At 45.9% G+C, this 25,493-nt stretch overlaps 1 protein-coding gene across 1 annotated transcript in view; it reads left to right on the forward strand.

Annotated features, from left to right (window-relative positions):
- Positions 1 to 1,612: 1,612 nt before the first annotated feature.
- The window catches only part of jag1b (jagged canonical Notch ligand 1b), a 28,168-nt gene continuing 4,287 nt past the window's right edge, over positions 1,613 to 25,493 (forward strand). Inside the window, exons 1-23 of the mRNA XM_037123316.1 lie at positions 1,613 to 2,016; positions 2,224 to 2,529; positions 9,124 to 9,175; positions 11,550 to 11,807; positions 12,317 to 12,377; positions 14,585 to 14,715; positions 14,813 to 14,932; positions 16,748 to 16,861; positions 16,947 to 17,060; positions 17,158 to 17,271; positions 17,698 to 17,744; positions 18,215 to 18,388; positions 18,817 to 18,967; positions 19,917 to 20,081; positions 20,322 to 20,435; positions 20,588 to 20,701; positions 20,877 to 20,990; positions 21,410 to 21,526; positions 22,255 to 22,282; positions 22,709 to 22,794; positions 23,385 to 23,498; positions 23,592 to 23,701; positions 25,116 to 25,355. Of these exons, the coding sequence (XP_036979211.1) occupies positions 1,960 to 2,016; positions 2,224 to 2,529; positions 9,124 to 9,175; positions 11,550 to 11,807; positions 12,317 to 12,377; positions 14,585 to 14,715; positions 14,813 to 14,932; positions 16,748 to 16,861; positions 16,947 to 17,060; positions 17,158 to 17,271; positions 17,698 to 17,744; positions 18,215 to 18,388; positions 18,817 to 18,967; positions 19,917 to 20,081; positions 20,322 to 20,435; positions 20,588 to 20,701; positions 20,877 to 20,990; positions 21,410 to 21,526; positions 22,255 to 22,282; positions 22,709 to 22,794; positions 23,385 to 23,498; positions 23,592 to 23,701; positions 25,116 to 25,355 (2,901 nt within the window). The 5' untranslated portion in view covers positions 1,613 to 1,959. The remainder of the gene's footprint in view (positions 2,017 to 2,223; positions 2,530 to 9,123; positions 9,176 to 11,549; positions 11,808 to 12,316; positions 12,378 to 14,584; positions 14,716 to 14,812; positions 14,933 to 16,747; positions 16,862 to 16,946; positions 17,061 to 17,157; positions 17,272 to 17,697; positions 17,745 to 18,214; positions 18,389 to 18,816; positions 18,968 to 19,916; positions 20,082 to 20,321; positions 20,436 to 20,587; positions 20,702 to 20,876; positions 20,991 to 21,409; positions 21,527 to 22,254; positions 22,283 to 22,708; positions 22,795 to 23,384; positions 23,499 to 23,591; positions 23,702 to 25,115; positions 25,356 to 25,493) is intronic.

The following is a 25,493-nucleotide window of genomic DNA, read 5'->3' on the forward strand; positions in this document are numbered from 1 at the left end:
TTAAGATGGAGGAAATGACACTTAGAGAGTCCCAGCTTTGCATGCAAGTGCACCTACTACTACAACAACTACTACAAACAAACAAGGTATTTAAAGAGAAATGCTGGAGGATATTTGCAGGAGCCACCGTGCACATCTTTGCATCTATACTGAAGATAAGATAAAGCTGTTTTGTTTTGCTGCTTCAGTGAAAACAATGAACTCGACCTTGGTTGCTCATACAGTTTCTCACAAAAATACCAAAGAAAATACCAGAGCTGTGTCCTTATCAGGTGCAAACACATACAGCAGAGACGTGTGACACCCTCATAAAGGGCTATAAAGTGTGATGGTGAAACAATACACAGTTACTGATTGATACGGACTCTCTCTATGCAATGCCGCACTTTCCAACTGCGGTTCCTTGATTGTGACCCATTGAGTGACCTGTGTAATTGGCCCTCACAAATCACTAACCACAGGGGCAGAGGAGGTTCCCATCCTCTTATATGAATGTGTGTGTGTGTGTGTGTGTGTGTGTGTGTGTGTGTGTGTGTGTGTGTGTGTGTGTGTGTGTGTAATCACTGATCCAGTTCACAGATTACCTTCTTGCAGAGGTACACCAGGCTTCATTTGCGCTTCAACGAAGTGGGGTAGTGTGGAAGTCATATCTTTCAGCTGTCTGTCACTGTGATTTTGTGTGTTTATGCCGGTCAGATCTGGTCTCATCCAGGCTCATATGCATGCTGGCATTTTGTTTGGCCATAAACTACAGTCATTTCAAGTATGTGACATAGCTCAGGCAGGCATAAAACCTGCCAGTCTGCCACTCTGGGGCACTGTTGTGTGCACTCCTGATAATGTTGTGTAGCATTTACATTCAACACTCGACCTAAATGCCAAATATTAATGGGTCACTGTGCAGATTGGGAAAAGTCATTAAAACCTAGAATTGTAATATTTACAATATTCTTGTGGTAATAATATTAATTATTTCACTGGATTATATTCAGTTTGTTAAGGCCTAAAAAAGTGCACCTTTAAAGCATTTCTGAATGGTGGAAAAATGTGCAAACATGGTATTTTTCTACTGTGGAATTCAATGCTCTTCATCCAAGGCTTGCAGCACATGAAGGAAACATGTCTGACATACTGTACGTTTAACATTTAACAGCTACAGGCCTTGATACTGGTTTTGCAACCCACATGATTTAGTGCGCTGCTTAATGGCACAAATGTAGGCGAGAGTATTAAAACCCACCTTTTATGGCTTACATAATTCTGAATGAGGTAAAAATAAATAATACTAATAAAAAAATAATAACAGCATAATCTGTGGTGAGTGCTGTATGGCGCTAACACAGGATGAAAGGAGATAGAAGGAGGTATAAATTGATCCTTTATGTTTAGGTTTCGTGGTGGTCGATCGTGACCTATGATTATCAATATGCCCTGCAGGTCAGAGACGGTTCCCCACTCCTTATTTTCCACCGCATCATCATCGCTGCCACAAAGAGCCTTGAGCGTATAATTATCCTCATAATGTGAGAGAGGTGGGCGGGCTCACTGTGCCCTGCTCATGAATATGGAGGCTCCGCAGACACTCCCTCTCTGTTGAACTTGTGCAGCCAGCTCCAGCTCGGGCCAGCAGTCAGTCAGTCAGTCAGCAGTGGGCTCGGCTGCCGCATGGCAACTGTGAGAAAACTTTTCCTCTTCTAACTAACGCAACAAAAGTGGAGGAGCAAAAAAAAACAACAACAAACAAACAAAAACTAAAACCCAGGAAGGAGAAGAGCTCGGAGAAAAAGAGGCTGAGGGGGGACTCTACAAGGAAGAGGTTCTTCTATGAATGTGGAAGTCGTGCTCCGCTCATCAAAGTGGTGTTTCCCACTCGTGCATGTTTAAACCAGAGGAGAGCTCTGGTGCCGTGTGTCGGCCAGACGACCAGTACTAAACGAGAGGCAACAGCAGTCCGGAGGCATGATTCTGAGACGGGGCTCAGTCGTTGCTGCCTTTTTGCTCTGCTTTCTCGTCAAGGTATGTGGGTGACTTCGGGGGGGAGACGAAAGAAAGAAAAAAACAGGGGGTCAATCAGTTCAGCTGTTTGTGTGTGTGTGCGCGCGGCTATGCTAACATTTAACATATAACCTTGCTAAATTGCGTTTCAGTCAGACACCTTTTTGAGGTCAAAGTTTGTTTTGTGTTGTTTTCCCATTGCACTCACTTCTTCTGTCCTCTCAACAGGTGTCAGAGGGATCCGGACAATTCGAGTTGCAAATCTTATCGATGCACAATGTGAACGGAGAGCTGTTCAGCGGCATGTGTTGTGATGGCTCGCGGACCACGGCGGATAGAAAATGCACGCGGGACGAGTGCGACACGTTTTTTAAAGTTTGCCTGAAGGAATACCAGTCGAGGGTTTCTGCTGCAGGGCCCTGCAGCTTCGGAATGGGATCTACGCCTGTCCTCGGAGGGAATACCTTTTCTTTCAGGAGCTCAGTCAGGAATGACAAATCCCGGATAGTTTTGCCCTTCAGTTTTGCCTGGCCGGTGAGTTGGATACTTTAAAACAAAACAAAATCAAAGAAAGAAAAGAAAAGTGTGTTTTCCGACGCGCCTCTCCAAATAAATAAAAGAAAAAAAAAATGTCTGCAGGGCAATTCTGCGCAATTACTGTCAGTCGGTCATTCTCACTCCTCTGAAAAAGTGGTTTGAAAGCACAACAAACAAAGCACGAGTTTCTGTTTCTCTCTCTGCGAATTATCCTCTTAAAGAAGGACCCCCTGGTCTCCTTATTATCTGCACCAATTAACCAGGTGCAGGTATTTTTCTCCTTCAGGCTCAGACCTGTCCGATCAGTCTAAATAACCTTTTAAAGCTGCTGTGCATGAGATCAGCAAACCTCTGTGGGAAATCTGGAGAAAAAAAAGTGGGTAAATTATGACCCACAGTTAAAAAACCTCTAGACAAAAATACTTTTTAAAATCACCATTTCAAGAGAAAAATCCATTTTAGTTTATTCCTCTTTTAAAACTTTTACAGACTACAAACTGGTTGGGAGAGACGTTTTTACGATGCATTCTTGAATTGTTCCTCCTGTAAATTTTTTTTCCCATGTCTGGCTTTATTCGACACATAAAAAAAAAAAGTGGAGATGAAAAGTTGGGTGAGCTGCCGTCTCCCAGACCCCCCGCCCCCCCCTGCCCCCCTGGCAGCTGCTCATGTTGCACAGTTACAGTAACTTCAGAGCGAAAAACCCCACTTTCTGGTTTCCTCAAGTGTCAGCTCTTCTTCGCAGAGTAAATAAATGGGGCTGACAGGCCTGTGGGAGTGTTGTAGCCCTGTGAGAGATATGATTTGCCATGCTGGAGCGCGTTTCGATGTAGTTGAAAAAAGCAGGACTGTGCACACAGACTGACTGGCCCCACAGCTTGGCCCGCAAACTCCTCCACTGTGCCTGATGGGTGAAAGGCACAGTCCGCTGGTATGTGTGTGTCCAATTACATCAAGGCTATTTTTACCTCAATCCCGATGGAAGTTCTTGTTGTAATTTCAAGCATTGTGTGCAGCGATGGCTTCCAACAGCCTGAATAAGTGAAAGAACTGGAAGCTCATGCATGGCGTCCTTTTTTTTTTTTTTTTTAATGTGTGGTACCTGTGGGCCAGGGCAGATAATTTTGATTTGTGTTTTCCCTATGATCCGATCGCCAGTAAAACAATGTTCTCAGCAGGGCAGTGTGCAATTTGATATGGTCTGTATTTTTTATTTGCTCTCCACTTAGACACTGGCGCCTCACACCTTTTTCAAAAGACAAAGGTTTCTGTTTATTTTCACGCCATGGCAGCACCAAGTTGGCATGAACACTCAGAGCCAGATTAGTTTCATCTTACTGGTTTGAAATCATTCCTGCTTGAAAACAGCACTTGTTGACATTGAAATGGAACCTGGTTCCATTTCAAGTCTGAGAACTGGGCTAGCTGTATTCCTTTTTATTTTCTGACTTCAAACTCAAAACTCACCCAATGGAGGATGTTTTTGGGAATACAAAAACTTGGGGGTTATTTGCCAATAAAACTTGAGAATGAGAATGCTTTTCCATTTTAAGCGATCTCACCTGTGGATAAATGATTTTAAAATCCACTTTATTGCAGAAAACAGGAGTTTGGAGGCTTGTGTGAACGAACAGGAGCAACTCGTTAGATTCTCTCGTCCTTCACTTCAAGCGCTTTACTTCAGTGCACATTAACAATCGTCAGGTTAGGTATGATATCACTCTTTGTCCTTTTCATCAGTTGATTGGCTGTTGTGGACAGATGGCAGTGTGGTGCAATTGGGTTGCTGGGTACTCCGAGTTCATGAAGCCCCCACCCCTTCATCCTCTCTTGTGAGCTGCATGAAGTTGGCCTCTTGTCCAGGCCAAGGGCTTTGTTTAAGTCACGCTCGGTTGGACCCCAGGCATTTCATCGCTTTAACCTTGCCACCCACAGTAACTGCTGCACTTAATGAGGCTACACACATGTACTCAGATCAGGTAGGGCAAGAGCCAGGCCTCCAGCTGAATGCCGTCAGTTGGAGCTCCTTTAACGCTAACGCATCGCTGTTTTTATGGATTTGCCAATGTCTGCGTTGTGCTTTTATCCCACAGATAAGTGAGGGCCCTCACAGTGTATCAAGCAGGGACAATGGTGTGCCCTCAGTGACTACAGTGAGGATTACAGAGCATAATAGAGGCAGTGCAGCTGTAATGCCAGCACAGGGCAAGCAACAGGAAGCAGTTGTAGTAGACTCAGCAGTGATGAAGTTGGCTCTCCGGCAAAGTGTGACCTTGCCTCTGTGGCCACCTCAGCATATTTACCCATGGTACACACAAGGAAAGAGAGGACTGTTTGTTTATTGGTCTGGGTTAGTCTTTTAGAGGTTAGATCGAGCTTTTAGAAGCACTTATCTGCTCACTTGTCAACAGGGTTCTGTCCCTATTAATTTCGTTGATCGGGCAGCCAAATTCAGCTTTAGTTATGCAGATATTTGATTGCATGATTTTCCTCTCGGAATGGGAACACGTTGGCTTAGCTGTGATTGATGTGTTGACAAGTCAAAGCTGTCTGAGAAGCGGGATCAGGTGAGAAGCGGGACAATAGGCTCGGCCTCGAGGGCAAACGCTGACGGCAGCTGTGGGAGTAATGACATGTTTGTTTTATATAGTCTGCTCTGATGTGGCAGTTAAGTGCAAATTACTCAAGTGAAAGAGGGAAGAGAAATGCGTTCTTTCCCTTTTTTCCCCTCCCTCCTTCTACCTCACCCTGTCCTCTACTTTAACGAGGACCTTTTCAGCGTGCTTGCAGTGTTGTGTCAGTGAGATGTTGCATAATGGTTTTGCAGCTTATCAGATTTGTTTCAAACCGTATGGAAGGACGACATGTCATAAAGTACAGTAGATTTGTATCACCTGTGGGTTGTTTTTGTTTCCCTTAATGGTTGGTGACCCCTTGCAAAAGACAGGCTGCTTGTTTGGTTAAGTGCTTGATGTGACTTTAGTTCCTGGCCCTGGATTCGTGTTTCAATCTTGTTTTCCTTGTGAGCGATCCATAATCTCTTTGCTGTGTCACTTCTTGAGCTGGCAAACTGTGAAATTCTTTCATCAGGGCGAGGCTCTGTCATATTCCTGAGCTGACATACCTTTTATTGTATTTTGAATAAGCTGCTGATTGTTCAACACCTTTTCTCCAGCTCTTGTTGTAATGAAATCTCTTGGCAAACAATCCAGTTCTTCTTTCCAGGTTGAAGAGTTGAAGGTGATAATGAGAGTTGTCTTTTCATGCCTGTTGTTGGGATTCATGGCAAAAACAGGGTGTGTTACTTTTGCAGTACCAATCATTGGTTAGATCTCGGCTTGATACCATTGAAGCGATTGACTCAGGATAACTGATACAGAAGGTCAACATCCCTTTGACTGGACTGTTGACATTTCCTCTGCGCTGAGTGTAGGCCTGAACCAGCCTAATATATCAGCCCTTGTGTTTATTTAGACCTTTGCCTTTTGTCTGCTTTCCATGAGACAAGCTTTTATTTTTTATATCGTTAGATTTCCTTGTAATGGTGCATCAGGTGGCCCCATTTTCAGAAAAGGTCAGAATAAGGTGTGTGTGTGTGTGTGTGCGTGTGTGTGTGTGTGCGTGCGCGCGTGCGAGCGCGCGTGTGTATGTGTGGAAAATTCCCCTACTGAGAGGATTCAGTAGTGTTCTTTGGCAAGTTCTTGTGATTCGAACTGGAATGATCTTTATCGCTCATGTTGCTTGTCTGTTGGACAGTGTCTGCTTGGCCGGGAAAGATAAGAAGACATATGGCCACACTTATTGCACTTGGCCGTGTGTGTCTGTGTGTGTTTCTGCGTGTGTGTGTGTGTTGTGCGCACGCTCTGCAGTTCAAAGCGAAGTTGTGAGTCAGCTGGGAGCCTGGGAAAAGTGAACCTGGCAGTTGCAGACGGTTCCAAGCTGATAACCGCCAGGGAGTTATGGAGTGTTAGTGAATGAGGAGTCAGGCAGTATCTCACTTTCTGGAAGCAGTTATTCGGTCTGAAACTAAACAATGCCAATAATGGCGAGGCTAGTCGTTAGATCAAGCCAGTATGACATTGTTGTGGCCCTGCAGCTCTGGTTTACTAGATGTGAGCTCAGTGAGACTTTCAGACAAGGAGGCAAATAGTAAACACTTGTATCTGTTCTTACCCATTACGTTTAAGGTTTCAATACTGTGAGCTTTTGTCAGGTTTATCATGATCATTGTGTGGTGAAGATGAACACGGTGCTCCAATAGCTTCCATGTTGAGGCAAGTCTACATCGTGCAAGATATGGGTGTGTTGTCGTGTTCTTGTTTATCTGCCATTAAAGAATCAGCCAATAACCTGTTAAACAACAGGCCACAAAGTGATTTCATGATTATTTTTTTCCCATCAACCACCGTGGACACAGCGTGAAGGTTTGCTGTGTATTTGCAGGAATCCTTCGTTCCTCCTTTCGTAACCACCTGTTAATTAATGATAACCTTAAAAATGCTCCAATTGTTGGAGAGGTCACTAAAGGGTGAACTACTGTAGGAAAAAAACACAAATTCCAATGCCAGAAAGGTCAAGTTCCCTAATTTGTGGCTTCCCACATTAGTCACAATGACGTCAATTTACTGTTGCAATGATGATTAATATTAAATTTTGGGAGAGGCGGGTCAACCTACTTGTTCATCATACGTGTGAAGTGATGCATTTGAGTTTCACGGATTTAGAATGAGCTCACCACGTTTATGGCACTGTGTCATACTATATGTGGGATGTGTTTTGGGTGGCACTCTCAAGTAGATTTGCTGCAACCCATGAAATAAGTCAACAGCGCAGGTGGACGTGCAGTTGGGACTGAAGACACTGGAAAGATGTTGGATATTATGGAAAAATTTAAAAAAGGTGAACATTAATGCAAAAGTATGAAACTGCCTAATGCTGGAAGAAAAGTGAGAGGAGTCTTGTTCAAAGAGTGTTGAAATAACTAGCTGTAGTTGTTGGTGACCAGGTATCACATTACCACTGACTCACTCAAGTTCTGTGTCAAGTGATTGCAGCCAATTGTGAGTCAGAATGTACCGTAAAGCCCGTGTTGCTGATGAGCCCTGCATTTCAGATAATAGCTGCCCTGATTGCAGTGAAATATTGGCACAGGATGAGACACATGTCTCCTGGAAAGATGTAAAGTAGAATGCCTGACAAAACAAGGTGAAGCCATGAAAAAGAGCTTCAGGAGAGTGACTCATTCCCCTTTTTCTTTCTGTTGAGAGCGAACAGGGGGTTTCCTTTCAAGCAGGTTTGTTTACCATGAAGTCATCACAGCAAAAAAAGGGCCACAGTGGCCATGCAGAATTTCTGAAATGCCTCCGAGCCGCACTGCTGGTGGGGGGGTGGGGGGGGCATGTGTGTGAATTTAACAAGTAGGTGTTTCTAGTGGATGCTCGAGCACTGCAAGTGGATTACACTTTTCTCACAATTGCATACTTTCTCTCTGAGTCTGTCGTGCATGCTGGCAGACACATTGTTTGTCTCCCTCGTGGCTGTGGCACAGGGCAGCATGAATGTGTAAGCTGATATTGGTGTGAGCGCTACAGACCCCAAATCGGACAAAGCGTTTTTGGGAGTGCTGAAATCAAGACAGGCCCTCGAGAGTGTAGCACTCACTCAGTCTCTCTCTCTCTGTCACATACACTTATTGTTTTTGTGTCTCTTGATTTTACTGCCCCTGTTGACTTTTCCTAAGAAGCATGTCCTTAATAAGCACTTCAGTTGGATTGTTCACAGGTCTTAGTACAAAGCAACAGAGGTTGAAACATTAGCATAACACTGAACATCCCTCATACCCTGCAAAACAACCTCACCCACTCTTGCTGGCTGCTCTTCCTCAGAACATTGGAAATCAACAACTGACTTCTCTTGCCACATTTTATAAACGTGGAAAACAGTTTTGAAAGAGAGCGGGGCTGAGATGTGAAGACATATTCAAGCACTGAAGAATGCACCGTCCGTGTCTTCGACTTATTGAAGTCCCTACCCATGAGTCTGTCCTGTGCAGCCCTGCTATATCTGGCTGTTTTTTTTATGGTGCATCAGACACCCTCCTGCTGGGTGGGTGTCCAGCTAAACCAGACCACTGCCCATGTGTCCGTCATCTTAATCGTGAGACCTCTGCACCATTGCAAGCTTATCCTCTCTTAATCAGACCAACAGGGCCATTGTTGTAAGCTAACAGTGGGCAGCTCTTGTGCTCATTGGGAGCTAACTCAATGAGAGGGAGATGAAACTTCATTGGCAAGGCCGGTGATGGTTGTGGGAAACCAGAGAGGATTTTTTAGTTTTTTAGACTGAAAGTCTGGAAAACGATATATTTAGAAAAGAAAATATTTTCAAGTCTTTGTGAAAGGGGAACATGGTACTAGTTAGTTTGCATGGTAATGAATAAACAAAAGGCAGTCGACAGTTTTAGAGTCTCCCGCACATTTTTTAGGTAGCATTTATCACATCCGTCATTGAATGTTATTGTTTACAGCTGTGAATACTTGATGATGCTGTTCTTGGCTAACGCTACTTTTATCTCTGTCTTGTCTTCCTCAGAGGTCCTACACTTTGATAGTGGAAGCCTTGGACTTCAACAATGAAACCAGTGGTGAGTGCTTGTCCTTGTCTGGCATCTCCATCTTGCCTTCCCCTGTCTTTTCTGTCCCCCCCCCCCCCCCCCCTTCTCCTCCCCTTCCCCCCCTCCCTCAGGGCAACGTCTGGGAGGAGTCGTGCTGAAGGTCAGAAAAGGAAGTTTATTCTCCCTGAACCCCCTGCCCTCTTCCACATGGTCCACTGGGTGTGCGTGCGTGTCTGCACTAAGAAAAGTGTGTTGACAGGTGCCTGTAAGGCGGGAGAGCAGGACAGGGAAGCGGGGTGGAAGAAGAAGAGAAGGAAGAAGCCAGGGGAGGGGGTGCAGACAGAGAGGAGGAAGTGTGGCGAGGTTGAGGAGGGGAGGAGTACAGAGGGAGCCGGGCTGCACCCCTATGAAAATGTTTTCATTTGGCTGATGACTGATCGCAGGTGCTGCCAGCCAGGGTTGGGGTCACAGTGTCTCACTGTCACTGAGGCGTGAAACACAGAGTTCATCCGGCCTCTGCGACCAGCCCGCAGTCACAGCTACGGTGTCCTGTAGGTCAGTCTCACACAGGTAGGCTGCAGACTGAGCATGTGCAGCAGAAGAGTTTTTAGCGTACTCCTTGAAGGCGTTCACTGTTCTTCCCATGAAAGTGGGAAGATCACAACGGTAACGTGCTGAATCTAAATTCTGGTTGCCAGGTTTGGTTTCAGCCGTTAACTATGCTGGGATTCCTGCTGGTCGGCGGTTGTATTGGCGACAGCGTGGCGATTCCAGCTGAGGGGAGGAGGGCCTTGCTTTTTTATGCAGGTCTATTCGAGGTCAACAAGGTTTCGGTCTTTTCTGCTGTATTTGCCGCTCCCCAGAGAGCTATTAGGGCATTGGTGTGAAAAGCCCCCTGAATGTACACAGTCAATGCTGGTTAAGCCCCTGTGAGCTCCACCAGGCTAGCTCACAGTTCTAATAGTTTCATATGTTGTAGCTGTCTGGACTGAAAATTATATGCCAACTGGCTTTTAATCTAAATTAAAAGCTTGATTTTAATTTTATAGTGAGAAAAATGTGCATTTTCTATCACTCTTCAGTCAGAGAAAAGTAGCTCAAAAGTTTCGATTTTCTCCATACAAGATTACTCTGGTGCCTGAGCTTGAGCTTTCCAAGTTTTATAAAGCTTGCGTGATTTATGTTTATCTTCGAGCCAGGCAGCAGGTAGCGAGGACGTGCTACTCCTGACACTGCAGGCCAGCAGTCGGTAGAGGAATGCCACACGGCTGAGCTCTGGACTCCAGACCACTGCGAAATGTTACCAGGCACTGTGATTTCAGAGCACCTACCCCTCTGACTCCCCCTATACACATCCCACAGCACAGTAAATAAATGACAGTGGGCCACCCCCCCACCCCCACAGCATTGCATTGCATCATACTACACAGAGGAGCGATTCACCTAGCGGTCAACCACCTCTGCTCATGTGAGCGCAGTAAATAACAGCTGTGACATATTTTTCATTCTCTCCCAGGTGGAAGATTTAGATATCAAGTAGCGAGTACTTTGTGTGCGAGTGTGTGAGTGGTGTTAACGTATGTGTTCAGTATAGCGTCTAGAGATGGCGCTGAGGATGTTTGCTCACTTTGAGTGTGTTTGCTTTGTGTCCTCACAGCCCTCGGCTCTCAAGTCCTGCCCATTTGACAGAGCCATGACCTCTTCGTGTTTGACATCAGAAAATAAGTCTGTTTCTGGGTCTAGGTTTGTGTGAATTAAAGGCATACACAACATAGGCTCCACCATCTGAAGTAAAGATAGATATGTGTAACTGTGTGAAAACAAGTGTACTCAAGGTCTTTTTTTGGACTGCTGTTAATACAAGGATGTATGTGAGAGGCTGGAGAAAAGTGCTGATGGCACACTGGCAGGCTTCCCAGCAGTGACTGTGGCATCGATGTCCTCCTCGTGCTGTAATTTATGGCGGCTGCGGGTTCTGTCCTCGCCTGAGCAGATGCAGAGGGCAGCATCTGAGACCAGTAATATCCTCAAGCTGTAAACCTGAGAATCAAAAACCAAGAAGGGAGAGTTGGAAGAGGGAGCGTGAGAAAAAAAGCAGTTAGGAGTGCTCATTACAGGCAGCCTTTTCCTTTTTTCTACATTTCCTCCTTGTACTTTTCTTCCTCTCCAGCACACATAGTTGCTTTAATTACATGTAATCTGCTATCTGAGAGATCTTCTGCAATTTGTGTCTAAATTTTTGGGGCATTTTTGGGTTCCCACTGTATGATCACGAAGAACGTTGCAACCCCAAAGTACGTAATGTAGGATGCTGCATTCCGCTCATCTCTCCCTGGCTTAAGCATTTGATGAACACTGAATTAAATTTTTTACAAGAATTTTGTGGTCTGTGATGACATTACAGGCGCAGATGGGAAGCTGATTGAGAAAGCCTCTCATTCCGGCATGATCAACCCCAGCCCGCATTGGCAGAAGCTGACACACAACGGCCCGGTGGCTCAGTTCGAGTACCAGATCCGGGTCAGCTGCGACGAGCACTACTACGGCTTCGGCTGCAACAAGTTCTGTCGGCCCAGAGACGAGTTCTTTGGGCATTACACGTGTGACTACAATGGAAACAAGACCTGTCTGGAAGGCTGGTCTGGACCTGACTGCAACACAGGTGAGCTCTACAGACATGCAGCGATGTATGACATCACTTCTAAATGGAAATGGTGATCAAGACAGCAGCCCGAGACAGTCGGATTAGTATTTATGACTATGAATGAGTCCTCTAAAGCTAGCAGCCAGACTGTAATCTGTGATTCATGCTGATCCGCTGTCTGTTGCGTGGTTCACACTGAATGGAGGACTTTGTTTCTGCATGTTCAGAGCATTTTACCCCTTCCTTTCCTCTCAAATAAAGCTTTTCATTGCCTGTATGACCAGGAATAAACTTTCACCCAGAGGAAATCAGCCTGGGCAGCCGTCAGTTCCCTATTAAATATTTTACTGTGTTGTACAGCAGGGCAAATTTGATTGTTTGTAGACAGCAGTGTTTATTCTTGCAGACTGAAATGTCATAGAGGGTAGTAATTAGTTTACGGCTATAATTAAAATGTGCAAAAAAATGGAGCTAAGTTTGAATCAGTTACCAGGCAGTGATTCTTCTTCTTCCTTTTCCTCTTCTAGCGATATGTAGACAAGGCTGCAGCACTGAACATGGATTTTGTAAGGAGCCAGGAGGATGCAAGTAAGTTCTGTGATTTATTAGTCTGTTATTGATGGTTTTACTGCACTTTTACATGTAAAATGTCAAACATGGTTTGTTCGAGTGCCTCTGCTTCTTACAGAGGCTGGTGCCAGAAGCATGTGGTGCGGATCAGTCAGATATGTAGGGATTGAGTCCAGGCACCGGTTCTGTCATGGCATGGATCTTTCCCTGTACGTGCCTGTTGTTCTGGCCAAGAGACTATCAGTACCCGGGCTTTAGCAGAGACCCAGGCTGAGCTGTAAAATCTCTTATGGAGCTTTGGACCAGAGCTGCCAGTCTGAGAAACAGGAGAGGCCCCACCGCCAAAGACTCCATGTTGGAAGTGTAGCCTATGTGTTTCCCTCTAATGAGGCAAGCGTTATCAGTCAAATCATGTGTAACATTCGGATGAGCCTTAAAGTGTATTGTTTGTGTAGCTAATGGCTTCCTAATGCTGTTTATGCACACAGCCAGAGGAAAAGCCAGGCGCAGATGGATATCAGAGCTCGAGCATTGTGTGCAGTAACACTTGTATCTCCTCCTCATCCTGGAGGAGGCCCTGCGCTGCCCGACTCTTCCCACAGTTCAGGCGCTGGTTGCTTTCTTAGTTGTCTGATTTGGCTGCAAATCAAGCACAGAGACGATCGGGTTTGTTCATTTTGTGCCGCAGCTTTGTTGTTTTTCCCAAGCTCTTGACATCATCGGGTTTCTTGTAAGTGCTTGTGTGGCCACTGGCAGAACAGGGAGGTTCAATTGCTTTAGTCTGTACAGGTGTGGCTATATTTAAAGCTCTGGGTTTAACTTGTTTTATATGTGCTCTGCCAACAAACCCTCCAAGCAAGCTCTACTGCTGTTGTAGTCAGTGAGTAGTTTCCCACCATTGGGCTGCTGTAGTATTAATCAACAGCAGTACATAGCAACATTGGTAGCAGTCTCTTTGTCACCAACATTAAGTCAGCCGGGTCACAGATAAAGAATCTCCGTGGGATTTTCTTTTAGCAGATGAGTTTCTGATGGCGCCCTCAGCTTTCATTGTTGCCAGTAGAGTAATAATAGTGCACCTGTACAAAATTGGCTTGAAAATCATTAACTGCACAGCCACAACCATACAGATTCTCAAAAGAGGTCTGTTTTAATCTCAGGGCTTGAAATCTTTATGTGCATCAGCAGTGCTGTAAGTTCACATTCCCCAGTAATTTGGCTGTGTAATAACTGTAAATGATTTGGGATCCTGCTGAGGAATCCTTCCCTGCTTCTCATGGAGAGGATTAGCACACTTTTAAGAATAGCCTCTTTAATCACAGACTGAGGTTTACTTAACCACCGCATTTATTTTTACAGTCGGTCCGTTTCTCGGGGCTAATCAGCGCGGTGCTCCCCCCAGAGGGACACTATGCTTCCTGTCGCTCGGCTCCACAGCGGCCACTGTATCGCCACCTTTTTAAAGAGCAGACTTATCAGTCGGGCTGGATTGCTGTCTTAATTATGGTGCCCAGGAAAAAAAGGGGTAGCGTTATCAGTGTAATTATGGACCTGGACATTTCAGTGGTCAGCAAGCTGCGTTCCCCTCCTCAGCCTCAGGGCACAAGCCTGACTCCTGACTCATGGGAACCAGGATGAGCAGCAGAGTAACAGTCGAGATGAGGGCTGAACTCTGCTGCGACGTCGCTACTGCCAAGCCACAGGCACGGTTTTGTTAAAGGGAGCGTCTGGCCGCATGCTAATGTTAGCTGTGCTAAAGGTCCCAATGGAACTGTAATTTAGTGTTTTGTTTTTTTCTGTTTGGTAAAATGCTAAATAGTCCTCTGTTTCCCTGTCCCCAAGTATTGTTTAAAGGCTGTTGCATAAACACCCTGCTACTTAAGATTCATTTGTGGTCTTTTAAGACTCAGCCCAATTGTGAGGGCAAGAATACTGCCTCTTTGTTTGTTTCATTTGTGCAGTTACAAGCTGCATATGCTAACGTGTAGTTTCATTAAGTCCAGATTATCGCTGTACTGCTTGTGAAGGAATTTGGAATAAACAGAAGATTAAGATATTAGCATTTTCAGATACCACAGGGATTATCTGACCTCACTGTGATTTGTGAATTTGTCTCAGTGTTTTGCATGTGTTGCTGTGGTGTGTGATGTGTGTGTATTTTGGCTGATTTCTGTTGTCTGTGCCACCTCTGACGCTGATAGCATGGCTGTGTGTGTGTCTTGCAGGTGTCTGTATGGCTGGCAGGGCCAGTACTGTGACAAGTGCATCCCTCACCCCGGCTGTGTACATGGCACCTGTGTAGAGCCGTGGCAGTGCCTGTGCGACACCAACTGGGGCGGCCACCTTTGCGATAAAGGTTAATTCCCGTCTACGATTTCAGTTTTGGTCGCTGTAGGGGTGGCCTGTGTTGTGTGAAAACAAACTAACGCCATGTGAAACGCTCCTTTTCCCAGATCTGAACTACTGTGGCACTCACCAGCCATGCCTGAACGGAGGGACATGCATTAACACAGGACCCGACAAGTACCAATGTACGTGCGCTGAGGGCTACTCTGGTGCCAACTGTGAGAGAGGTGAGTGGCAGACAGAATTCTTCTGTTGTTGCTAGCAAGCCTTAAAGGGTACATAACCAATGTAAAGATTAAAGTCCAGGTTGCTTGTCATGAATACCTCTCAGCCTGTGGAAACAGTAGTTTGTTTTTCCAACACTGGAATGTGGAAAAAAAATGAAAATAACTTAAATAAAACCGCAGAACTGAAACAAAACATGAACCCTGCCTTTTATTATGGTATCATGTTGGTGTAGGTCTCATATAAACAACACAAATGCAAACACACAAGCAACATCAAGGTTAGCAAAAATTAAAGAGATCACGTTCAGATGTGTACAATAAGTCACTCGCGGCCCAATAGGGAGCCTAAGTCTAAGAAGAAAATAACTCTGACAATGTCACCAGGTATGAAGAAATGGCATGGGACTTGTGGGAACCAATTATTATTTATTTTTAAGGTCAGAATATCTTGCCCTCTTCTGCTTTGAGTTTGACCATTCTTTGTTATATTCTTGGACTTGCAAGTCACCAAACCCGTGACTGCCCCTTAAAGCCTTGTACTGCGGGTGTAGTTATGTTGCTAAAAAATCGAGCAAGCAGCTTCAACATTCACAGAACTTTTTTTTATTTAAAAGACTGTTTACATCTGGAACCTAAAATGAAAATAAACGTTATGATCTCATAGGATGTTACACAAATGCTTGCAAGGGGAATAAGTGGGAACGGTCTGAGCTTGCTGAGCTTACAGACAAAAGGTCAGAGGTGCCTCGAGTTTGTAATCAGAGGAGGTGGTAACTCGGCAATAATCTGTTTCCACTCCAGCGTGAGTGGCCCCCAAGTCAGGTAATCCACCAGTTTGATCTTCAGCGGCCGGTCATCCCTTTGCTCCTCTCAGGCACTCGAGACAGATGGGTGTGGAGCTAAGGTTCAGCTGCTACGAACACTTACCATGGAGATGATGGTTTTTTCCTCATTAAATCTGAGCCTTGCGGGGTGCTGACAGCTTAACTGCAGAGATGTCAGGAAACTGTGCCCTTCGTAACAGGAGGTCCTCAGACCGGGGGATACGTCAGGCTATTGTAACACAGAGAGGCCCCAGGGTGCAGCACCGCATCCTCTCCCCCGTCCCTCCTCCCCGGGGCATACCAAGAGCCGTCCACTGATCACCTCCAACCACCAAGTTATTCCCTGAGTGAATCATTCATTTTTGATTCATTTAGGACCCACTCATCCTTAACTCTTCCATAAAGGAGAAACTCCAGGGCAGCGCTGCCCCCACCTCCTGCTTGCACTCCCGCCAGTCTCTCATCTTGTGCCGCCTCTCAGAAGAAGAATGGGGGGGGGGGTCAGAGGGAAGTCACGGTGCGTTGGTCAGGTCAACTTAGCATGAAAGATGATTTCCTGGTGGTGTGGTCTGCCAGGCGGGTAATGAGAGTGAGATGGGGGGATTTTGAGCGGGCTTTTAGAGCAGGGGAGGAGGAGGAGGAGTGTGGAGGTGATGGGTTAGGGAAGGAGTCAACCCCCTCTGCTGACAGAGGAGTGAGGTTTTCTAAGGATGAGAGTCAGGAGCTGAAATGCATTTTTGTATCCGATTTGTTTTCTTGTGAGTCATTGGGCATTGAGATGTCCCAGCAAAATACACTTATGGTAGCTACAATAAAAGAAAAACATAAATCTTAGTATCAGGTTATCAACCAATAAAGCTCAAGTTTGTTTAACATGGTACATTTTTCAATTGTAATCACATAAATTGACAAAAGGGCAGATTTTCCTCTTTAAAATGACTCACTTGGGGTGTGTGTGAGACCTGTTTTCACAAATGATTTCTCATTCTAGCGGAACATGCCTGTCTGTCCAATCCATGCTCCAATGGAGGGAGCTGTTCAGAAACCAGCCAAGGTTACGAATGTCAGTGTGCGCCAGGGTGGAGCGGCCCCTCCTGCACCATCAGTAAGATTGCACTCAACTTGCACCCGTGAAATGTCTTGTAGAATAAAATCTTGTTGAATAACAAGAGTTGACTTCTTCTGCTTAGACATTGACGACTGCTCTCCAAACCCCTGCAATCACGGGGGAACCTGCCAGGATCTGGTGAACGGCTACAAGTGTCACTGTCCTTCACAGTGGACAGGAAAGACGTGTCTGATAGGTGAGCCGCCTGGCCTCTTTTTTTCTTTCCACCACTTCACACCTGTCAGCTGCACATGCAAATGGCACACACCCTCTCTCTCTCTCTCCTTCACTAGATGCCAACGAATGCGATAGCAAGCCTTGTGACAATGCCAACTCATGCCGCAACCTGATTGGTGGATACTTCTGCGAGTGCATCCCTGGTTGGACCGGGCAGAACTGCGACATCAGTGAGTTGAAGGCTGTCATCTGCAGCTGTCCAGCTCCAGCCTCTTTTATTTCTTCCCCTCTGTTCATTGTAGCTGTAATATGGAGGCTTGAAGCAAACAGTTGCACAAGCACAGCCTTTTTCCTGCAGTGTAAATGAATCTGCTGTATCATTATTAGCCCTGTGTGTGGCCAAGGCTGTGGTGATTAGAGGTGGCTCAAAACAATCCCAGGACTAGTTTCACTTGGCAGCAGACAGGATTGCTCAATACTCCGTGTTGCACTGATTCCGCAGGCGCGCTATCCAACACTTACAGAGCACTCTGTAGCTCCGGCAATGTTTTTAAAGGCCCCTAGCATGGGATACATAAAGCACAGACTTGTTTTCAAAGACAGACTATTTAGTCAGGCTGTTCAGAATTAATCCTCTGATTTGTTTTCCCTCCCAGATATAAATGATTGCAAGGACCAGTGCCAGAATGGGGGAACTTGCAAGGTACGTGTTGGGTCAAGAACCATCCTGCTTTATCTGGTTTTGGTGCTCTGTTTGCCAGCTTGTTTGTTTGTTTTATTGTCTTTTTTCTCGAAGCCCGAGACATTTACAGCGGTTATATAAATAGCTGCTGTAAATTGTTCTCTCCAAACCGACAGTGGAATTGTTGTGGAATTCCTCTCTGAAATCAAATCTGAGGGGAGTGGGTTCAGAGGGGTTTCTGAGGGAGGGACACGCAAGTTTCTTGACCACACTAGATTGAATTACCATAAACATTATTGTGTTGGGTCCATGCCAGGAAAATGTGTTGAAATAATTGCAGAGCTGTGATAATGTTCCTTCAAACTTGTCGCAGCCCCCCTCGCTCTTCATTCTGTGCTCTGGTTTGACAGTTATTGTTTGGACCCCACCCTGTTAAAGCAGTTAATCAAATTTGTGGCTGCATAAGGTTAACCCCAGTTCTTCTCTCCCAGGACTTGGTAAACGGTTATCATTGTGTGTGCCCCCCTGGCTTCGCTGGCGAGCATTGCGAGAGGGACATCGACGAATGTGCGAGCTCGCCGTGTCTGAACGGCGGGCGCTGTCAGGACGAAGTGAACAGCTTCCAGTGCCTGTGTCTGGCTGGCTTTTCAGGAAATCTGTGCCAGGTGAGACACGGCTCCCACCACTATCTCAGACTTGCATCCTCTCTGCTATCATTTAGCATCTGAAGCCCTTGCCCTCCCCACAGCCCCCTCTCTGCCAGCATTGCTGTATCTTTGGTTTCGTTGTAAAGTTTTCCTGCCCCACCCTCTTAAATAGCTGTTGTTCCACAGTCCTCCTTTTTAAAAGGGAGTGCTTTGTTGAAGCTGCTCCTGGCTACAGCGGGATACATTCCTCAGCGCTGAAGCCCAGACTCAGAGGACGGCTCCTATGTCTCTGCCTTGTTTTTCCCCCTTCCTCCAAGTGCTGTGCGTGTGTTGTTTCCTGGCACAGCCTGTAGGGAGGATGCTGTGGGTTTTGCTCTGTTTAGTGTAGCAGAAACTATGTCAGCTATCAGGTTCACCGCTCTCTATTCAATACCTTTCTATCCTAGCTGGATATCGATTACTGCTCCCCAAACCCGTGTCAGAACGGAGCCCCCTGCTTCAACCTGGCCACAGACTACTACTGCGACTGCCCCGAAGACTATGAGGGCAAGAACTGCTCTCACCTCAAAGACCACTGTCGCACCACCACATGTAAAGGTATGTCTCCTGCCTACAGTAACCACAAGCTTTTCACTCTTTGTCTTTTTCCAGAACATTTCTGTAAGGTGATCTGCGTAGCGTGCTGTAGTAAAATGCTGAATAAGGCCAGGTCTTCACCATTTGCCTGAAACACTTTGCCCAAAGTATTCCCGTGAGGGCAATACCTATATTTAAGTTTCATACATTGAAGTTTCTTGGCCAAGGTGAGCAGTTTTTTTCTGAGTGGAGCTCCCTTGATGAATGCCCCCCTCTACCTCCTCAGCAAAGCGTTTCCAATGATTCTCCCCCTCCTCTGAGTTCCTTGAAAATCTGGCAAAAGGCTGATAGCACTGTGTGTGTTCTTGGTAATGACTTGGTGGGCTACCTCTTCTCTTTCCCCCTCAATGAATGTGCGCATTTTTTAGCGCGCGTGTGTGTGTGTGTAATTGAGTGAGTGGACCAACCACGGAGTCAGATACCAGACGGTGAGATTCTCTCTGCTCTTGGCAAGAATTAAGTGATTACGGGGGAGCAAATTCAGCCAGCTCTCCTAACATGATCAGACAGGGGGAAAGGAAAGGATTTCAGAGCAGAGTGAAAAAGATCACTCTGAATTGCTTATGAAAGCATAACAGCTTATCGCTGTTGCTTCTATCACTCAGTTTTTTTATGATAGTTTTTCTCAGTGTATGGGAATTTCGACCTGCTGGGATTATGATCTCTAAGGGCCTGTTGACTTGTAGATCAGGTCCTTAATCTCTTCATCTCTCTTGCTCCCTGTCACTTGTTGGCTCTATCACACCTTTGTGAATAGACAAGTCTGATGAGAAGGTGGCAACCTAATTTCCTTCCTTATTGCCTGGAAGACACAAACTGCATTTTAATGATTATAACAAGTTTGTATGTTTGTTTGTTAAAATTGGTGTCATGGGTGGTTTCACCCGTTAATTGTCTCCACTCTTTGCAGTGATTGACAGCTGCACTGTCGCCGTGGCGTCTAACAGCACACCAGGTGGGGAGCGCTACATTTCATCAAATGTATGCGGACCCCATGGCCAGTGTCGCAGCCAGGCCGGGGGTCAATTCAGCTGCGAGTGTCAGGAGGGCTTCAGAGGCACCTACTGCCACGAGAGTAAGAGTCCACAACACTGAATACAAGATCCAACTTATTTATTATACAACTCATATCAACAGCAAAATGACAGTTGAAGCACCTTAATGCTGCTCACATCAATACATACATTTACGAATACACAATATGTGATAAAACTAAAATGAATATTATCAATAATAGCTGATGTATCAGATTGGACTCCTAAAAGTTGTTCTTTCTGAGTCTCAGCTCATGTTTTTTTTTTTTTTTACATTTCAGACATCAATGACTGTGAGAGTAACCCATGCAGCAATGGAGGCACCTGCATTGACAAAGTCAGTGTGTACCAGTGCATCTGCCGTGACGGTTGGGAGGGCGACCATTGCGAGATCAGTGAGTAGAGCTTCCTGTCCTGTGACCTCAAAACAAACCCACACATTGCTCATGTTGTCTGTTCAATAATGCGTACATATTTATACAACATAAACATTTGTTTGACGATTGTAATGCTCATAAATCACTCTCCTGTCCGATGTCTCCACTAGACATCGATGACTGCAGCACCAGCCCCTGTCATAATGGAGGGACATGTCGAGACCTGGTGACTGATTTCTTTTGCGAGTGCAAGAATGGCTGGAAGGGAAAGACGTGCCACTCCCGTAAGAGCCCTCTTTTTATTGTTTCCACACCCATGTTGTCTGCCTGTGCAGGTTCATGGTATGTGCTTATGGCAGTATGTAATTACACAATGTTCTAAACAGCCTATACTGCATTTATTCAAAATCATGCGAGTGTACAGCTCAAGCAACCTAAAAATGTTAATGCTCCCCACAGGTGAAAGTCAGTGCGACGAGGCCACATGCAACAATGGTGGCACCTGCCACGATGAGGGCGACACGTTCCAATGCAAGTGTTCCCCAGGGTGGGAGGGTACAACATGTAACATAGGTGAGTCACACAGCACCAGGCAGTTTGATTTAATCTTTCACATTTACACACACGCAAATGATTGATCTGTGGGAGAGCTCCATCTGGTCTCAGATATCCATCAGATCTGTTAGATCTGCAAGGTCCACAAACAGTTTTTATCCCTTCACTCTGTCAACGCTCCCTCCCTCCTCATCTGCCTCCTTGCCCATTTCTCGCTCGTATGTGAGTGCTGACAGATATCCGCTTAAAATCCCTGATTGCACTGACAATACACTTCAAAGTCATGGAATGCAGATACCCTCAGAGAAAAAAACGGAAACCCACTGACAAAAGCCAAACCAACAGCAGTCTCCTGTGACTGTTAAGGGTTTTCAAGCTCTGATTCCACTGATAATCCTTCCCTTGCAAATACTCTTTTTTTCTTTTCTTTTTCTCAGCCAAAAACTCAAGTTGTCTTCCAAACCCGTGTGAGAATGGAGGTACCTGTGTGGTGACGGGAGAGTCGTTCACCTGCGTCTGCAAAGAAGGCTGGGAAGGTCCCACGTGCACCCAGAGTAAGTGCTCCTTTAAGTGGAATGCCAGATAACTGGGATAAAAGTGGACAGTTATTGCTATAAAATGATGATAAACCTTCTGCTACCAAGTGCAGAGGTGAAGTCCTGCATCTGATTAAATCAGACTCCCCCATCCCCTCTTGATCTCCTCTACATTTTAAAAAAAAATCTCTTTCCTTTCTCCCTGGCTGCTGCCGGCCATGAGAGGAGAACAAGAAGGAGGAGGGAGAAAGGGGCTAAGGAAAGTGGAGACAGATGTTCCACCCTCCCCCTCCCCCCCTCCACCCTCTGCCTTGTCCGACACACACCCCTCTCCCCTCTCGTTGTTGCATTCCTGTCCAAACAGTGACATGTCGGCTTGTTCTCCATTTCCCTGGCCTCCCCTGTACGCATGTACTCCAAAAACATGAATTCCCCGACTTTTGTAAGGGAGGGAGAAGCAGCCGGGGTGGGAATCTGGGTGTGGAGGTGTTGTCGGTGGTGGTTGGGGGAGCTGGAGATCATTTTTTGAGGGTGAGAGCCGACTATTGTTTGCTCTGTGATGTTAATAAGGCAGAGCAATCTGGCTGTGTGGCGTCCAAGCGCAACACGCCTCTGCACACGCAAGCTCAGACGTGCTCTGCTGTCATGTGTGCTAAACAGTCATACAAGAGAGAGAGAGAGAAAACAACACACTCACGACTTTCTGTCTGTCTCCCTCCCTTTCTACTTTTTTTTTCCCCTTTCAGATACCAACGACTGCAGTCCCCACCCATGGTAAGTGGACGCCAAACATTTCCTGTAGATTTAAACAGATGTCAACAGGCTGCTCCTCCTGTATCATAGTTTCTCACCTGCAGGCGTTCACTAAATCTCTCGCCGTTTTCTGAGGAGGACCAGGTTTACACCCATCCCTGTCATTCCTGGGACGCAATCATCTAAACCTCTTTTGTGAACTCCCAGGCATCATTTAACCACACGCCACTGTAGATCACTCCCAAACCCATGTGCACTTGTCCAGTGAAAGGAACAATTGCCTTAAATGCTTTAGAGGAATTGTAACTATATGTTGACTAGTGAGAAAATTTCGGTCTGAACTGGTTTAATGATGATGCACTGTGCATAGATGTACGTCTGTGAAACAAGCCTGAAGGTATTCCAGATTCAAACTCGCGTCTCACTCCTCTTTTTTTTCCCCTGCAGCTACAACAGCGGAACCTGTGTGGATGGGGATAACTGGTACCGCTGCGAGTGCGCCTCAGGCTTTGCCGGTCCAGACTGTCGGATCAGTGAGTATTAACCCTGCCTCCCACTCCTCCCTGATCCCTGTCAGAGTAGGCCCGGGCCGCGGGACCGCTGCAGTCCATCCAAATGGAAGGTCTAGCCGGCCAATTATCTTGTGCATTGGGCTGCAGGCCAGGCCGAGCCATTTCGGTGTCACTCCACCGGGCCTTGCTGCTGTCCCTGGGGGAAACCGGCTTAGCAGGCCAACAGCTAATCAGCCATGCTCTCTGACACTGATTACACAGATTGTTTTCCCTCTTAAAGGCTTTCAGATGGCCACATTCTTTCCCATTGCAAACCCTTTGTTCTGCTAAGTCCAGCCTTCAGCTCCTGCATACCTGCTAATGATGCTGCCTTTAATAAAGCTGCATGGGGCAGAGACGTCCAGGGCTGATTTAAAGCATGTTTGCTTGTTTTTTATTAACTGGCGTGTATGTGAATGCACTGTTCAAATGACACATGACCTCGGTGAATTTAGCCTAGGAATTAGATTTGTGTGCAGAAAGCTTAACTCAATATTTGTGTGCTGTCTGGCTGTGCTCTTTATTCTCAAAGAGAGCCATTTCTTACCTCTCGCCCCTCTCCTCTTTGACAGATATTAACGAGTGCCAGTCCTCTCCATGTGCCTTTGGCTCTACCTGCGTGGACGAGATCAACGGATATCGCTGCCTGTGTCCACCTGACAGGACTGGACCCCACTGCCAAGAAGGTACACGTCCTTACTAGGTCATAAAGGGTACATCCACAGAACAAACACACCTTCTGTGATACATCTCTAAACTTGTGGTTGTGTTTAACACAGTGACAAGAAAGCATTGCTCTGTGAATGGGCACGTCACCCCTGATGGAGTCAAATGGGACGAAGACTGCAACACTTGCCACTGTTCCAATGGGAAAGTGGTGTGCACAAAGGTATGTCTGAACAAAACAAGCTCTGCGTATGTACTCAATGTAGAGGGTGAAGTATTTATGATTGCTCTATACAGCTGTGAAGCACACGATGTCATTGTTACTAATGGCAGAAGAGCTAAGGAGCATAAATGGTTATAGAATGTGGGAGGTTAAACGTAAATGATAACAACAACAGAGTGCATGCACACGCACACACACACACACACACACACACACACACACACACAGGGTGGAGTTGGTTTGGGAGTGTCAGATTCCAAACAAAGATGATGCAGCTTGTTTTGAGAAGACAAACAATGCCACTGTGAGAAATCTGTATCGGATGCCAGTTGAGAATTTCCCCAAACTTGCACTGGGTGAGGATTTATAGTAGAGGCCTAAGGAAGTGCCATCAATCTTATGCTCATCTAACCACCAGATGAACAATAGTGCCTCACTGATACTGCTCCCCTCAGGAACTAAATGCATCGTGGGATGAAAATGATCTCAACCTGTAAGGTACAGGCGACCATGTTAAACATGTCTGATATGGGAACACAATTGTATGGGCTTTACCGTCCCTTTGCTAACAGTAACTTGTGTGTTTCATGTAGCTGACTGATTTCTATCCATTGCATGTCAGGGTACAAGCCTCAATCTATACAGAGCATCTATTATCCCTGACTGGTAAAACCAGTGTCACTGATTTGATTTTTCTAATCTGTTTACACTCCTGCTCAGGTCTGGGGAGTGAATCACTGGTGTTCAGCACTACAGGCACATTTCAGTCAGAACTACTAGGTCCTTTTCTTTTTTTTACTTCTTGTTGGATCAGACTTATTGATTTAAATCAAAATACTGCTGTTTTTAGTTTTATGTTATGTAGGCTAATTTCCTGTGCAGCTGGAGAGAAGGATTTATAGAAAAAAATGCTGTAAATTATTCAAAGTAAGGTTTCAACAAGAGTCTAGAGCCACAATAGCAGGTCTGTGAAATGGGCTATACTAATGTCACTGTAACGATGTGTTCAGACCAGCGGAGATGAATCAACAGGCAACAAGTGCATGGAAAGCGGTGAAGCTTGGCGTTACGTGCTTGAATGTTTACTTTCAGTGGTGACTAGGCAACAACCTGGGTGAACAAGCTTTACCGTTTTGTAACATTGTCACTCGTAGTGTGAACCACAAGGTCATTCTGACGTATCTTGTGAGCAAACAAACATTACATTTGGTGCCAAAATCATTACTTTTACTTTTGTTTTAATACCTGTGCTATGGATTTAACTCATGAATCTCTAAGACTAAGTGCCTACAGCCATGCATGATCATTTTCTTTCTTCACAGGGGCCACAAGAATCAAACTTTGAACAAACAGCAGCTTTAAGTTAACTGACATTATCTCAACACTGTTTCCCCTGTGGTGTTTTTCTCCCCAGATGTGGTGTGGTCCTACATCGTGCCACCTCGGTGCCAAAGGTCGAGGCGGGTGTCCCTCAGGCCAGAGCTGCATCCCCATCAGAGAGGGCCACTGCTTTGTGAAGCCCTGCCTCACTCTTGGCGAGTGCTGGCGCTCCAACCCTCCCCCGCCTCCCACCAAATGCCACCCCAGCTCCAGTTACCAGGACAACAGCTGCGCCAACATCACCTTCACCTTCAACAAGGAGACCATGTCTCAAGTGAGTTACCTAGGCAGCAAGGACGGAGAGATTGAATTAAAGGGTTTTAGGGGGTCGTTTTTCATGCCTCTCCTTCACCACCACTCTTAAATGAATGGGAGCAGCAAAGTGTGAAAGATCAGGTTTTCATTTGTGCTC

The sequence above is a fragment of the Acanthopagrus latus genome, chromosome 15, assembly GCF_904848185.1.
Source record: "Acanthopagrus latus isolate v.2019 chromosome 15, fAcaLat1.1, whole genome shotgun sequence".
Classification (NCBI taxonomy): domain Eukaryota; kingdom Metazoa; phylum Chordata; class Actinopteri; order Spariformes; family Sparidae; genus Acanthopagrus; species Acanthopagrus latus.